This window comes from Strix uralensis, chromosome Z (assembly GCF_047716275.1).
Source record: "Strix uralensis isolate ZFMK-TIS-50842 chromosome Z, bStrUra1, whole genome shotgun sequence".
Taxonomy (NCBI): Eukaryota; Metazoa; Chordata; class Aves; order Strigiformes; family Strigidae; genus Strix; species Strix uralensis.
In genome coordinates, this window is record NC_134012.1 from 77,126,014 (window position 1) to 77,141,980 (window position 15,967).

Here is a 15,967-nt window from a genome sequence, read left to right on the forward strand (position 1 = left end):
AAGAACAAAAGAGAAGGAAAGTCAGAAACACTGAAAATTGAAAGGAAGAGAAGAAGCCAGAGAGGATGATGAGGAAGAAGATGAAGAAGAAGAAGAAGAAAATACTAAAAACCTTCAGGCAAGCTTCTGGAGTTTTCTTTTGAAATGAACATGAACAAAATACTTCGCTGCCTAATCCATTAATAACTTTCAAATGATTTCAAATGTTAAATATACAACTGGAAAAGGAGGGTTGAATTACAAAGATGTCAGAGAGGATGCATTTTTTTTAATCTGTCTGATAACGGCTTCCAAGTTTACAGACCATTTGCTAGTTTTTAAGCATTCGAACAGCCGCAAATAAAGCGCTGGTCTTCATGCTGATGATTGTCAACTTATCATGGATGACTAGGTGGAGGGACTGAGAAACTGGAGCTCTGTATGAGCTCTGTTGCGTAAAGAGCCAGTAGGAAGCGTACCAGTCATTCCTACATGGCGAACTTCCATAAGTTTTTTAATCTTTGAAAAACTGTGTTTAGGGATTGGCTGCACCCTAGGAAAGAAACAGGTTTCTAGTGCTTATGCCAGCAGTCAAAAAAGAAAGACCAATTCCTGTGAGAACTATTTCAAGTAGAATTGTTTCCAACTAGCTGTCCACAGGTTTTCTTGGCACTGTCTGCTGGCCCCAAGGAACTTGCTCCCAATGAAATGAATGGTTTTCTTCAATGCTGCATAGGAGAGATCCAGCTGGTAGTCAAAGGCAGTGGAAAAGTTGGGGACTGCCTTGTACAGTTTACAGTACTCAGACACACACATATTGACATGCAAATGTGTCACAGCAGCCTCCATCTGCCCTGGTGGTGAGCTCCCACGACTCCCATCAAAAACAGACACAGTCCTGAAACACCTTTCTGTAGGAACAGCCTTCACGAGGGCCCCCAGCTTGTCTGGCATGGCAGGCAGCTGCAGCAAGCACAACACAGACTCTGGACTCTGCCTGGGAACAACATGCTTGTTTGCAACACAGACCCAGCCACTGGTCAAACTTTCATCAAATTCACACATACAGGATGATACACCCTGCCTCACACCGAAAATACCCCCAGCAGTGCTTCCTCTCCAGTCCCCCACTAATCTGCCCATCAAACTGCTAAACAGCTTATCTCAGTGTCTCTGAGATGATATTATTATATTAAATGTCAATTTAAAATAAATTCTAGTACAAATAAACCCTTCAGAACATTAGAAACACATTTTTATTTTAGTTTCATGTCTGGCACAGTGAAAAAAAATAGCAACTCTGCCTTTCGACATTTCATAGCCTTTTTTATTGCTCAATGAAACAATATAAAAGCTTTTTAATATCAAATCCTGGATGTTCAGCAACTTTTACCATGCTAATGGTTCCTGCATGATTCTTAGTTTGAGTCGCACTTTATTTTAAGGAGGTCAAGAATTTGTAATTAACTGAGCCCTTTGTAAACCAACACCATTTGGGCAGATCAGAATCTCTACAGTTACAAGCAATGTCACTTACAATCAAGCTGAAAGACAGGAGCTAGTGGATACTATAATTTTCATATTAAAAGGTTAGCTCCCTTAGCTTTAAGAGATTCCACATACTAAAAAGAAACCATTTTAGGAATATGTAGTCTTTCCATCAAGCATTTAACATCTCTGTTAAGACATTATTAGGAACAAATCATGTGCTGTAATCCATAGGGTTCTGTGAATATCTGCATCAAGTAATAGTGCACTTAGTAGCTAATATAAAAGAAGTAGTACAAAATATGTAAGAAGGATATTCTACTATATATATATAAATATATATATTTCACTGGTGCATAAATCAGTTGTGGTTTATTAAAGTTACCTCCACGATTACATAAAATCCAAAATACTGTGTCAGTACATGCTGGAATATTTGAAGGTCAAACCTACTCCTATACCATAAAGATGAACTGCAAAGTGCTACAAAATAAATTACAAAAAAATTACGTAAAATCCCCAATCAATAAATGTGCACATTTATGCATATAAATATTATGAATCAGAAAGAACTACCTTTTAATATTAAATATTTCAAAAATCAACTGCCAAATTCCAGCTCTGCAAGTTTGCCTTTTCCCTGCCAGAAGAAAAGGGTTCAGATTCTCACCTCATTTATTTGGCAATAAACTGTGAATACATAACTGAAATATGTTGACTTTGTCCCAGCAAAACTTAAGACTGGAATCTGGGCTACTGGGTCAAGCTCTCTCTGCTCATGAGTTACATCTGATGTAACTCCACTGACTTTAGTTCAAATATTGATGGCCTAAATGATTCTCCATTGATTTATAATCAGCTCAATGGCATCAGATGTTATTTCAACTGGAGGAGAGATTCATGGGTAAGAAAGAAGTCTGAGTAGAAAATAATTAAAAGAAAGTTAGAAGAGAATCAGTAAGCAGAAGAGAAAGTTAGTAGCTCTCTAAAATAAGACTACGTCCACACAGACTTAGGGAGGAAAAAAGGCAAACATTCCTAATATTGTTTCTGAGGAACAGTAGAACACTTGTTGACATCTAACTTCAAACAGGAACTATGATGGATATCCTTAATTGCTGCCATTCCTCCCCAGATCACCACAGTATGTGCAGGGCGACAAAGGCACCACAATTCCTAGGTCATAAGTAGACTTCCAGCTCTGTCCTCCTCTTTAATGTGGGGAGAACAACACATCTTTGGCACAGATTTTGGAGACGGGAAGAAAGCACTTTAGCAACTGCAACTCCCCTTTCCTAGCCAGTGGCAACAGAAATAAAATATCTCACTACATAGGCCTAGAAGAATGCAAATGTGGACATATTTCTCAACTAATAAGGACATTTCCAAAATCTGAGCACAGCAGGAAGAACTTGGATGTGAGAGATTAAAGAGAGCACAAGAAAAAAGTCAAAGGACTGAGTCTTAAAAGGCAAAAAAAGTAAGTATATGGAGATAGAACAGAAGAGTTAAGGCAGTATTGTGGAAAAAGAGGGATGGCGTATGCTGTGAAAGACTGCAGCAAAAGAAAAGGCAACAGTGTTTCAATGAAGAGTGAAAATAGCTGAAAGTAAAAAGCAAAAACAATGAAAAGCAAATACAGGAGAGACAAAACAATACCATCTCTTGTTTTTTAACTAAACATAATTGTAAGGAATTAAAATCAAACCACAGCTCAGAAACGTAATCAAAATGCATAGAAAGGTAAGCACCTATCTCAGTCTTTTGTCATGAGTCTTTGTAGCTAACTCTGTTAAAAGGAGAGAAACTTCATCTTTCTTATCACTCCCTAAACTGAAAAGATCAGAGTATAAACTCAGAATTTGGTAAGTAAATAGCATGAAAATGAACATCTAGCACTGTATCTACATGCAGTCCTTGCTCCTGCAAAATGCTTGTGCTTTCACTTACTTTTATAGTAAACTCTTCTCAGAAGAGAGTAGGCTCTCCTCTGAAGTATACTGAAGCACACTCTGAAGTATACTTCACAGTTAAATATGAACAGTTAAATATGTCTGTTAAGTATACCGTTTGAAGGACCAACTGTATAGTGTTGTTATTCTTGCTCTTGGCTCAGAATCAGCATTCCAGCCTACTAAAGATTTGTACATTTACTCAAACTTATGGACTATGTTGAATAAGCACAACCTAACTGAATGTGTAAGTGATGGCACTGGTTCAATACGCAAAGGCACTAACAAACAGTATTGCCACCTTTCTTCATACAGCTCATACTCTCCATCTTCCTGGTAAAGTCAGTGGAACCACATACATAAATAAGGTACTTTATGCCTTCTTTGCCTCAGTCTTTAATAGTAAGACCAGTTGTTCTCTGGGTACCTAGCCCCCCCTGAGCTGGAAAACAGGGACAGGGAGCAGAATGATGACCCCATAATCCAACGGGAAATGGTGAGCAACCTGCTACACCACTTTGACACACACAAAGTCTATGGGGCCAAATGGGATCCACCCAAGGGTACTGAGCGAGCTGGTAGAAGTGCTCACCAAGCCACGTGCAATCATTTATCAGCAGTCCGGGTTAACTGGGGAGGTCCCAGTTGACTATAAGTTCGTAAATGTGATGCCCATTTACAGGAAGGGCCAGAAGGAGGATCTGGGGAACTACAGTCTGACGTTCGTGCTGGGGAAGGTCATGGAGCAGATTATCTTGAGTGCCATCACGCAGCATGTACAGGACAACCAGGTGATCAGCATGGGTTTATGAAAGGCAGGTCCTGCTTGACTAACCTGATCTATGACAAGGTGACACACTTAGTGGATGAGGGAAAAGCTGTGGATGTTGTTTACCTGGACTTTAGTAAAGCCTTTGACACCGTTTCCCACAGCATTCTCCTGGAGAAACTGGCTGCCTACGGCTTGGACGGCCATACTCTTTGCTGGCTAAAAAACTTGCTGGATTGTTGGGCCCAAAGAGTGGTGGTGAATGGAGTTAAATCCAGCTGGTGGCCAGTCACAAGTGGTGTTCTCCAGGGCTCAGTACTGGGGCCAGTTCTGTTTAATGTCTTTATCAATGATCTGGACGAGGGGATTGAGTAAACCATCAGTAAGTTTGCAGACCACACCAAGTTGGGTGGGAGTGTTGATCTGCTTGAGGGAAGGAAGGTGCTACAGAGGGATTGGGACAGGCTGGATTGATGGGCCAAGGCCAATTGTATGATGTTCAACAAGGCCAAGTGCTGGGTCCTGCACCTGGGTCACAACAACCCCATGCTTCACTACAGGCTTGGGGAAGAGTGGCTGGAAAGCTGCCCAGCAGAAAAGGACCTGGGGGTGTTGGCCGATACCTGGCTGAATATGAGGCAGCAGTGTGCAAAGGTGGCCAAGAAGGCCAAGAGCATCCTGGCTTGTATCAGAAAGAGTGTGTCCAGCAGGACTAGGGAAGTGATTGTCCCCATGTACTCAGAAATGGTGAGGCCACACCTTGAATACTGTGTTCAGTTTCAGGCCCCTCACTATAAGAAAGACATTTGAGGTGCTGGAGCACGTCCAAAGAAGGGCAATGAAGCTGGTGAAGGGTCTAGAGAACAAGTCTTACCAGAAGCAGCTGAGGAAACTCGGGTGGTTTAGCCTGGAGAACAGGAGGCTGAGGGGAGACCTCATTGCTTTCTACAACTACCTGAAAAGAGGTTGTAGTGAGGTGCGTGTCGGTCTCTTCCCCCAAGTAACATGCAATAGGATGAGAAGAAACAGCCTCAAGTTGCACCAAGGGAGGTTTAGATTGGATATTAGGAAAAATTTGTTCACCAAAAGGTGTTATCAAGCATTGGAAGAAGCTGCCCAGGGAAGTGGTTGAGTCATCATCCCTGGAGGTATTTAAAAGACTGGTAGATGAGGCACTTAGGGACATGGTTTAGTGGTGGACTTGGCATTGCTAGGTTAACAGTCGGACTCAATGATTTTAAAGTTTTTTTCCAACCTAAATGATTCTATGATTCTAAGATGTGCAGGGCCAGCTCTGCAATTTACTGCTTTATGATTTAAGGCCATATCCTGAAAATATACAAGAACTTAAGTTTAAGGGTGTGAGCATTCCCACTGAAATCAATAAGTTTACACATACACTCAAATTAAGCATTTACAGAAGTTTTGCAGAGCCATGCAATAAAATAAAAGCAACTTTGCAGTTCACCTTTGACAAATATTATTTATAAAACCAACATCTTTCCAGTTAAGTTCAAACAGAAAAAAAATTGACAGAGGAAACAATATAACGTAATTTTATCTCAATGTCATTTTGGAAGACACAGTGAGGACAAGGCAATACAAAAGAGTGTGATAGCTTATTTCTGGGCTTTCTGGAGGTTTATAGCTGCCTCAGGGCTTGGCTTTGCCCTGCTCTTGCAAAAACAGCTACTGATTTGAATGTACTTCTACAGTTCTCCAAACACAACCAAAGTCTAAAACAGAAGTCCAAGGGAGGTGGCACTTCACTGGTCAAGAACACTGTCCACTCCCTAGTGTGCAGCATACAGCTTCCACAAGCTCAACAGCCCCTCTCACATCTTTTCCTTATTTCATTTACCCATCCAGTGGGATCTTATGAAATAAAACAAAACCTAAAAGAAACAAAATAAAATGTGAGAAATCATGCTTTAAAAAAAAAGTCAAAGAAAAACAAATGAATACTTGACAATCAAACACATAAACATAAAATGCATTTAAAGCATACATAAAATGTTAACCAGAAACTATACATGAATTTATGAAAATTATAACATTAGCTCTGAATTGTGGCCAACAATTTTATTTCTTAACTAAAGATGTATAAGGTGTGTTACTCATTTGTCTTTAACATATCAAAATATTCTTACTGAGTAGTAATGCAGTAGATCTAGAATTCTCCAACCAGGGACTGCATTATGCATGGGTCAGAAAAACCTCAGTCATGTGTCCTGCCTTGCCCGAAGGCCTGTGGTGAACAAGCCTGCGTGCACAATCAAGCTCTCTGTCTGTGGTCTCGTTCACCAATTAAGTGAAGGGAACCCGGCTATACCACACAGCTACTTTAAATACACCTGGTTCATCTATAACTTCTGTTTCACACCTTAGCTCTGTGCACATTGTTCTTTCTGTCTGCTCCAAATAGGCTCCTGCCCTTAATGTCATTAAATGACTGTGTAATGGGGGAAATTTTAGTTAAGTATTTAGTGGAACTGGGGGAAATATTAGTTAAGTATCCTAACATTTACTGTTTCTAAGTCTCAAAAGGAACTTAAAAATCAACAACTAATTATGATGGCACATTGAAACACAGTAAAAACCTCTGGGTCATGTTCTGATCTGAGATGAAGGAGAAACTTATCACTGAAACGTTACCTGTCTAAGGCTAGGAACTTTTAAAAAGGCTATGTTTAGCCCTGTGTGAAATCCAACTATCTGCCTCTATAGCACAAATACTTCCTAGAACAGCATTGTCTTACCCAGTCTGTTGTTATCTGATGCAGTTGAGTTATTATGTACATCACTGTTGACAGTCACCATTACTTGTTCTAATGACATTTGAAAAAAAAGTGAGAGTTGTATTATTATCCTGCAAATGTAAACTTCTTCAGTAGTTTTGGTTTGTTTGATTTGGGTTTTTTTTAACCTTGCTTTAGTAAGTTCTCAATGTTTATAAATAGTGAAAGCTAATCCATATTCCACAGCACTTGAAACGACAATTCAGACCAAATCTTGATTTGCCTTAAATGAGTGAGGCTTATGCTATCAGCTTCAAGAGAAGTTGAATTTGACTGTTAGTATTAAGTAACAATGACTAATTCATTTACATTGCATTTTCTTTCTTGTTTTAACCTTGAGGCACTTGTAGTACTTCTACCCTGAAAGTATGTAATGGCACATTCAGAAGCTGAACATGCTAGCCTTGAGCCACCACACATTTCCAAAGGGTGTGGCAAAATTCCTTCTCTCTGAAACAATTGATAAGGTTTAGTGTAAGGCATCAGGAAAAACAAAGGGACCTGGTTAATTTACAGACAAAAATATAGTATCAGTTCAAGTGTTCATTTCTGAACAGCTAGGCTCCTGCACAGGGACTGTTTTACCTGGAAAGGAAGGCTCTAGGCTACACTGACATTGATGAGTTTCTTATGGTCATATCCACATGTAGTGATGAGTATCTTCATCATCAAGAATTTCTAAGGAACACCTCATTATTGTTGGAATCTGTGATCTTACTGAAGTTTACATCATTGCTACTTCTACTGCCTCTTCTCACATACATAAAATACCTAAAAGTGAATTAATATAGTTTTGCCATACCATGAAATTCTCAGTAAGAGAATTCAAAACCAAAACCGTATCAGCGAAAATTCAGTTCATCAAGCGGTGTATTAATATCACAGCCCTTAAAGCCTACTGTAATGTCAAGAAGAATGCACAGCTGTAAAATGTGCTGACCTTCATGACTGTATATGCATGTTGCAAACTCCATCTAACAGAGTTTGAGGAAGACTGAGGATTCGTTTCTGCACATGGTACAAAGGTGGCAGGCTTTTCCAGGTCTTTCTGTAGTATTTTTACTGAGCTACTATAGTTATTTCCTAATTAATTTTCTGAAGGATGTTTGGAAGTTACAGGTTAGATGGAAAACAGGAAGTATCATCAGGATTTGGCAGTCTAGAATTGAAAGTTACTGCATGGTTGCTACCTTCCCTTCAAATTTTCTAGGCCATTCAGACCTCCTCTGTGAAATTTTGTTTCCTTAAATCTGTGAGATTGCATACATTCTTGGAGACCAAGTCAAAGGACAGATATATGTATTTACATAAAAACACACATCTACACCACACTTCCTAACACTAAAGCAAATCAATGCAAGCAAAAGCTTTCTGACCTTTCAGTTTGCTTCTTATCTGGTCTGCTGCAAACAAACTGAAATCACATTGCTGTGTTTAAAGTCACCTCTGCAACTTCATTTGAGAAGTTGTTAAGTGATGAACTACTATTTAGTGAACAGTACTATGCAAAACACAGGTAGACAATAGATCTGCTTATATTCTTAGTTGCATCTGCATGCATATTAGTGACTCTAGTAGTCAGGAGTGTTGTCTAAAACAACCAGTATGGAAGAAGCCTCAGACCTAGGACCTGAGCAGTCCACAGAAGTCAAGAAGTTCACAAGGGAGTCCTGCAAGTCTTACTGAAGTCACAAGAATTAATCACAATAAATACATCTTTTAAAGAAAAAAATGGTTACTAGAAGTGAGTCTCAAAAAAAAAAAAAGAAAATAAAAAGGTTAAAAAAAGAATCTATTGATTTTGTTCATTGAAACATGGAAAGCAACCAGGTAAAGTATATAGAAAAGGACACCAAAATACAGAATAATTGCAGGGAGGTGAAGGGTAGGGGGGATAGGAAGGCTCTGACAGGACACAGGTGAAATGGAGCAAGAAAAAAGGACTGAAATATGGAGACGAAGAAACTGAAGTGCTTTAAAAAAATGGTTCCAGGGGAAGTAGAAAAAGCTGCAAAGCCATTAAGCAGCAGGCATTCTGGACTTAAATTTGTATACTAGATCTCTGACTATTTGGAGTCATTTTGCTAATAGAGGCAAAATATTATGGGCAATGGGTATTTAGAAGATGATTTCTCATGTCCTAACTGTCAACCTCTATTCTGGCTTCTCAGAGTTCAAAAGGAGTCAGTTAGGCTGGTTGAGGCAAAGCCTGATTGTGGCGCTTTGAGTTGCTGATGGGGCACTGGATTCTGAGTTTAATACTGTTTTTTAAAAAACACTGCTGTTATGTAAGCTGGTACTCAGACTTGCAGAGGAAAGTACACTAAAGAATGAAAATAAAAAAATATAAAAGTGGAAGAGAGAAAAAAAGCTATCCATCTTCCTTGTACAAGGAATAACAGAACTTCATTCATCCTTTAAGGGAACACTATGTATCTGTCTCTCTCAGATGCAAATGGGTGCAAGACAATGAAGAAAATAGTAAGTAAAATGTAACCTGCTGATACTTTATGTCCAATATCACCTCTTCATTCAGAGTTTTGAAGTGAGCACTGTATTCATTATCAAACATTATAATGATTTTGCAATACACTGTTTTGGGGACATCAAATTTAAGTCTAGCTGCTCTCTCCCAAAGAGAATGTACTACAGAAAGTGTCGTTTGAATTATGTTATTAATATGAATCCAGTTGAGGCAACGGTGAGGATTTTTTTTAATCCTACAATTGGCTTTCTGGAAGTACCACAGCTGACTGTCTCAAAAGCTTTGCAGATCTGTATCTCAGACACTGGATGAACCCTTCCCAAGAGTTTACTCTCCTAAGAGCAGGACAAAATGCCTTTAAGACCAATTGTTTTTAGCTTTTCTATTCATTTGAGAAGAGAGCATAAAAAGCAAAGTATAATAGCAAACCCCTGTATGTTTATATATTAACTCATTCTAAAAGAAGAGTCTTTCATAAACATAATCCTTTTTATATGTAAAGAAGGCAATTTTTTTTGTCATTTAACCAGCAGACAACACAGAACTGAGTAGCTAATGGAATCGTAACACCTAATGCATAATAACATCTAATGCGTTACCGTATTTGAGAACATCACTGTTACAGGGATAGTCACACATCCATGGGCTCAATTTCCCCCTGACCCAAATAATTTTGATCATACCCCTTCTCACTGGCTGTGTTCCCTACAAGCCTTCACCAAAGTCATTCAGGAAGGAAAATGTTATGACATGGTCATCTTCTGAACTTTTTTCACAGAGATGATAAATTTTAGTTGTCTGAAATCCTTTTTACTCCAACAGGATTTGAAATTATGTATTCCAATGAGTTGTACATAAACTGAAGCTCTGCAGTCAAACTTTTTTGGTCATTACAAACTTGACCTAAATTCTGCCAGAGTAAATAAAAGTTTCCTGTAGTGATGACTTAAAACTGAATTCAAAACTACATTTCATATACTCACATCCCACTCTCCAAATATGTCTCTACATATGAGTTGCTTATATTTGGAGATCAAGCATTCAAGGGAAATCACAAGCAAAAGAAGTGCTGAGCAACTGAAAGTTTCTATGATGTTAAGCCTCATTACACTTTCTCTCTTCACCAAATACATACGGTTTATCCTAAGCAGAATGTTACTTGGGGCCCTGATGCAAACAGAGTATTTTGAAACAAATATCAGCTTACATTTTTACTTTTTCCAGCTTGGAGGAAATTGAATATAACATGACATGTATCTCTGTTTTTTTTAAATGAACAGTGCTTTATATGGAGAAAGCTCATACTGCTGAGTGGAAGACAAGAAAGCAAAGAGAAGATGTAGTTGCATTACCTAAAAAGGTATTCTTATCAAATTTGTCAGTTTCTGGATTCAAGTAGAAAATTAAATGAAACAATTCATTCCTAGTTTTATTTGCTTCTTGGATCTGAGCCACTGCTTCAAAGAGCAGTGCTGGCTAATGCTGTGGCTAAATGAAGACAAAACATCACCTCATTTTTATTTGGAAGGAAGGAGAGGCTCCTGGATAGGTTTCTGGAGAATGTTTATTGCACAAAGAAGAATAATGTCTTGCCTCATTAGGGCAGTGTCTACACAGCCACAGAAGATAAAGTTGTCTGAAGAAATTAATACTTTTTCTTAGGATTTTGCAGATTTTACATGTACAAGGCTCAAAACTGCCTTGCGTTTCAGAGCACAGTAACACAAACATTTAATGCAACTTTTCCTTTATTTTTAAACATTGCTTTTAACCCATGAGGCACCAAGACAGTATTTTTAATTTATGTCATTAAGAGCTCTAATGACATACATAATATTACTTTTTTTTTTACCTAAAGATAAAAGCATAGATAGAAGACAAACAAATGAAAACCAATGATCTAAAACCACACAGACCTGGACACACTCTTAAAGTATTACAGGCCAGGGATTCCCAGAAAATTCTAGATCTGAATTTCACATTAGTCTCTCTTTCTAGCTCAGATTTTTCAATAACTGAATTTACTTAATAATTGGAAAAACTAGGGCCAGAAGAGATTAAACAGTCTACCCCATGAAGCTGTACACCAAGGTAAAGAGTCTTGACCCTCTTATGTGCTCCAGTTGCTTACAACAACAGGAAGGCAGTATACAATACAGTACCATATTAACCTCAGGACTATTTATAGTAACCCAAAACTTAGGAGTTTTTGCTCTCCTTTACAATTCTTCAAAATACTGCAATATATTAAAAAGATTTCTTTTCCACTATCACTAGCTTTTCCTCTAATATTTAAATTTATGCTCCACAGATAAGGATACATAGTTTGTCATTTTATGGATGCTACCACCTGTACGAGATTTTCAAATGGGCTTAATAAAACTGGAGCCATTACCATTAGTGTTACAGGCAGCATTCAATGGTTTGTTTCATTGATCTACAAGCTCATAAAATGAAAAAGGGAGTCAAACAGAATTGTATGTACTTTAGTATAGAACCCTATAAAGCTGTTCTCAGTGTGAAACGAGTTAGAACCAAGAGACAGTAAAACTTGACCTGTCTACTCAGCATTTTAGAGGCCAAAAATATTCTGGGCTAACAGTCCTCTACATTGCTAACAAGTATCATTTAATATCTTAATCTGTTTTTCCTTAGTTTGATTTGGATTTTTTATTTTATTTCCCGGTATGATACATTGGAAGACATGTTAATTTTCCAAGCAGGCAGCAGAAAACGAAACATTCATGCTCAGCACTCTTAAGGAGAAAATATTGCATCTTTCTCAAGGAGAGTCATTACCCTGATATCATCCACCACAATATCCAACAGACATTTCCTTTTACAGTACTGCTGTTGATGCTGCAGTTGTTCTGCTTGATATTGATTAGTGAGAGTCAAGGACACTAAAAGCTGAATCTCAAACCACCAGTGCTCAGAGTTAGTCAGTGCATATATTTTGCACAGCTTCTAATTCAGGGACAGGTTAAAGTGAAAAAGAGAGTGTGAATAAGCAACTGTACAGACTTTGAAACAGAACCCTGCAGTAACAGCAACTCCCTACAGAACCACATTAGTAGGACGCACATTAATAGAACACATTAATGTGCATTAGAATGCACATTAATAGAAACCCAGTTCATAGGAAGGGGTGTAGCAATTCCTGTCTGCATACACATTTTAAAACATAGATGTCTGCAGGCTATTTTACACTTTATTTGCATGAAACAATATATCAAGGAACACTTTCTTAAAGCTTTCTCCAAGTATTTGAAAAGCCAAAACTGTTAAGAAAAAAGGCTGTTTACCTTATGACATCCCTAGCATTTACGTTTAATACACTCATTGGTATGCACATAAAATACAGAAATGCTACTACACAGATACACTTTTGACAAGTGTCAGTTTACAGCCACAAGAAAGAAGATCAGAGCACACAAAGGACACAGCATATTTATGTCCTACCCCTTTGAACAAGAGAATCACTCTCAACTTTGAAACCATTCTGTCTCTACCTGAATACTGAATCCAACTCTACCATCATGTTATCTTGCATAATTTCAAGGATCAGTAGATATTCCACATTTTCAATACATATGGCCTTTTGACAAGAACTAGCAAGCCAGTTGTTATATACAAATTAGGGAAATAATGTTGCTCATTCCAGTACAATAAGAGTTGTGGAACTATATCATATATATTCATTTATAATAGGATTATTTTGCTTACTGTTGCATTACAACAGTATTAACTCCTTTGACTGTTACAGGTCTTATAGTTATTACTGAGCAATGCTCCAGCTTCCTGTCATTTTACCTTGAGTCTGTGAAGTCTGAATACTTCTTACAAGATGAGTATCTTAATCACTGAGTGCCTCTAGTAAAACAATTTTTTTTTTTACTTCATTAATCTGAACTGCCTTCCTTTACAGTCACTACTATTCAAGCACTTCCATGTAGCAATTAATGATCTTCCTAAAAAACCTGATCTGTACATGGTCAATGATGAGGATAACAGAATGACAGCAAGCAACCAAGAGCCAAACACCAGCTAGCCCAGCTACTGTTTTGCTATATGAACATTACTACATCATTTCTGTGCATCTTTCCTTACTCCATCCTGTGCAGACTTTAAGGTCAGGGCCAGAAATCACTGCCCCATTTCAATACAATCTTGGCTCAAGTATTTCACCCCACAAACTCTCTCCTGATAGAAAAATTAAGACATAGGTCCCATAGGGAAAAACCCAAAATACCCCAAAAGCCCTGTTAATTATTTCTTACCATAAATCCTAATGTCACAGCAGAGGGAAGAGACAATCTTACAGCTGCCTTCCACTGAATCTTATCTACATCAGTCCTCCTTGACAGCAACACATGGGCTTTGAAAGAAGAGAAGGATGAGGCATAGGATGTTTCTTCATGTACCTCATCATGGTCTGGATTTACACTCCTGAAAAGCCATCTCAAAGTCTGGCACACATTCTGTAGGCAGGTGAAGTATATACATTCAGCTCCTGCACCTATTCCAAGGCTCCAGGGACTTTTCTTTCTCCCCAGATACTGCAGTAAGTTGGAACCACACCAAAGACACTGCTTGGCTGTGAATATCCCCATGATTCGTCCCAAACGCAGAAGATGGAAAATATTTTTAAGGAGAAATACTGCACAACACAGTACTAAATGAAGCAGTTCGAGTCTTCTGAATCACAGCTGCTTGGAGCCAAAGTGAAAACAATGTGCATTTATACCAGGCTGGCCTTGGTTTGCTTCACTCTGTTCTGTTTTACATAGGCACAAAATGGATCTCCATTCAAAGGCACACTCTTCACAGGATACACCAAGGAATGGAGAAGGAAAATGGTCTTGGGAAAAAGGAAAGCTCCCACTCTTTCTATTTATGAATGTTACCTCTTACAGCACCCTTTTGATGGAACAAATCACATACTGGATTTAAAAGGCTAATTGCACCTAAATTACAGCCAAAAAACCCCTTCTGAAGACTCAACAACTTTATGGGAGAAAGTAAACAATGTTACTAAATGATACCATGCAATTCTGAATTTAATTAACATGAAATCAATTAGACATGAGTCTATCACAGATACCATGTTTAGTTGATTATTGCCATAACTGTCAGGGGAGGCTATTAGCAAGTAAGTGAATAAGACTATTCTCTTATTTGAAACTGTATTCCTGAAACAGGAACTGCTAGGTTTCTCATCCATGTCTGGCACACAGCATGCTATATATGCTAAATATCGTAATCGAATCCTATTTGTCTGCTACCACTGATGCACTAGGAACAGAACTTTCCAAGCTGTGTGAGCAGCAACAGAAATATCCTTCCGCTCTCTGTGCATGTGAAACAAATTCCTGTCCTGTTACCCAACCAAAGAAAACCACTCAGAAACATTTTACTGTCATATAACTTTGTAGGGACAGAACCAGGAAAGGAATGGTGCTATTGCTCCGTTATTTCTGTAGTATTGCTGAGGTGTGTCTTCTCAATTTCCCTCTTTCTAACAGAAAGAATGATCTTGTAGCTGTATTAAGGTTAACAAAATGCTTGAAATGTGTTTGAAATAAGAGATATTTCTTCCGAAAGAGGAGAGATTGATGACAACTCCCCCTAAAGGGGCTGTGCTAGTACCACTGCAAAATAATCAGCAATAGAGCTCACACTTCCCTTCCTTTCGTGAGATGCCACCTCCATCTCATCCCCATCTCCCCAACCTCCTACCAGAAAATAAACTCAGCTTTACATGGAGCAAGTCTGCTGCAAATTAGAGCTTGATTGACTCCACCATACCAGAGTAATCGTGTGAATTCAGATGTGGAACAGACACACAACGAGATCCAAACAGTAGTTAACAAACCAAAAACTCTTCAGTGTAAATGGGATGTACAAGACTAGTTCCTTCCAGGCCCATCTACTAAGCTAAAGACTTCAAAGACAAAGAGGCTCAGGCACATCTGTGTCAGCAAATAAAGAAAGGCCAGAGCCCAGACTTGAGCAAGGGTGTATCTTCTTTTTTATCCACAGTTACTTAATCTATACTAAATGAAGGTACCATTTTGGCCTAAGATAAATAGCACTTTCCCAGACAATGTCCCAGTATGGTTCAAAGGAGAGCATGACTCAGGAATTATTTACAACACATAGTATGTATGAGACCACCTTATTTGAGGGATAAGGGACAAGAAAGTTTTAAATGTATGGACATGATCTGTGCCTTTCCTGAAGGACCAGAGAATGTATCCTAGCCCCATATGCTTTGATTGCATACTAGTAGCCTCAAACGCTGCTGTGCTTTGCCCTAGAACTGAGTGAAATGATATAGTATACACAAACCACACACTGTGCCTACTCTCCAGGGATACCACTTAACAGATAATACAGAATTGAGTTATTTCTGATGACTTCAAGTACAATGGAAGAGGTGAGTCAGTTACGTGAAATGATGCTAGTATTGCAACTGGTTACATGATTTTCAAAA

At 38.5% G+C, this 15,967-nt stretch overlaps 1 protein-coding gene across 6 annotated transcripts in view; it reads right to left on the bottom strand.

The window, feature by feature from the left end:
• Positions 1-15,967, bottom strand: part of NTRK2 (neurotrophic receptor tyrosine kinase 2) — a 209,081-nt gene that overhangs the window by 110,961 nt on the left and 82,153 nt on the right. For 2 of the 6 annotated variants that reach the window (XM_074855446.1, XM_074855445.1), the window contains 2 exons: positions 6,948-7,016; positions 1,213-6,083 (listed from right to left, as the gene is read on the bottom strand). The exons of 3 other annotated variants lie outside the window; for them this stretch is intronic. In XM_074855446.1, the coding sequence (XP_074711547.1) occupies positions 6,046-6,083; positions 6,948-7,016 (107 nt within the window). In that variant the 3' untranslated portion in view covers positions 1,213-6,045. Of the gene's footprint in view, positions 1-1,212; positions 6,084-6,947; positions 7,017-15,967 lie in introns of those variants that run through there. One more of the 6 variants, XM_074855447.1, reaches the window with a different exon arrangement.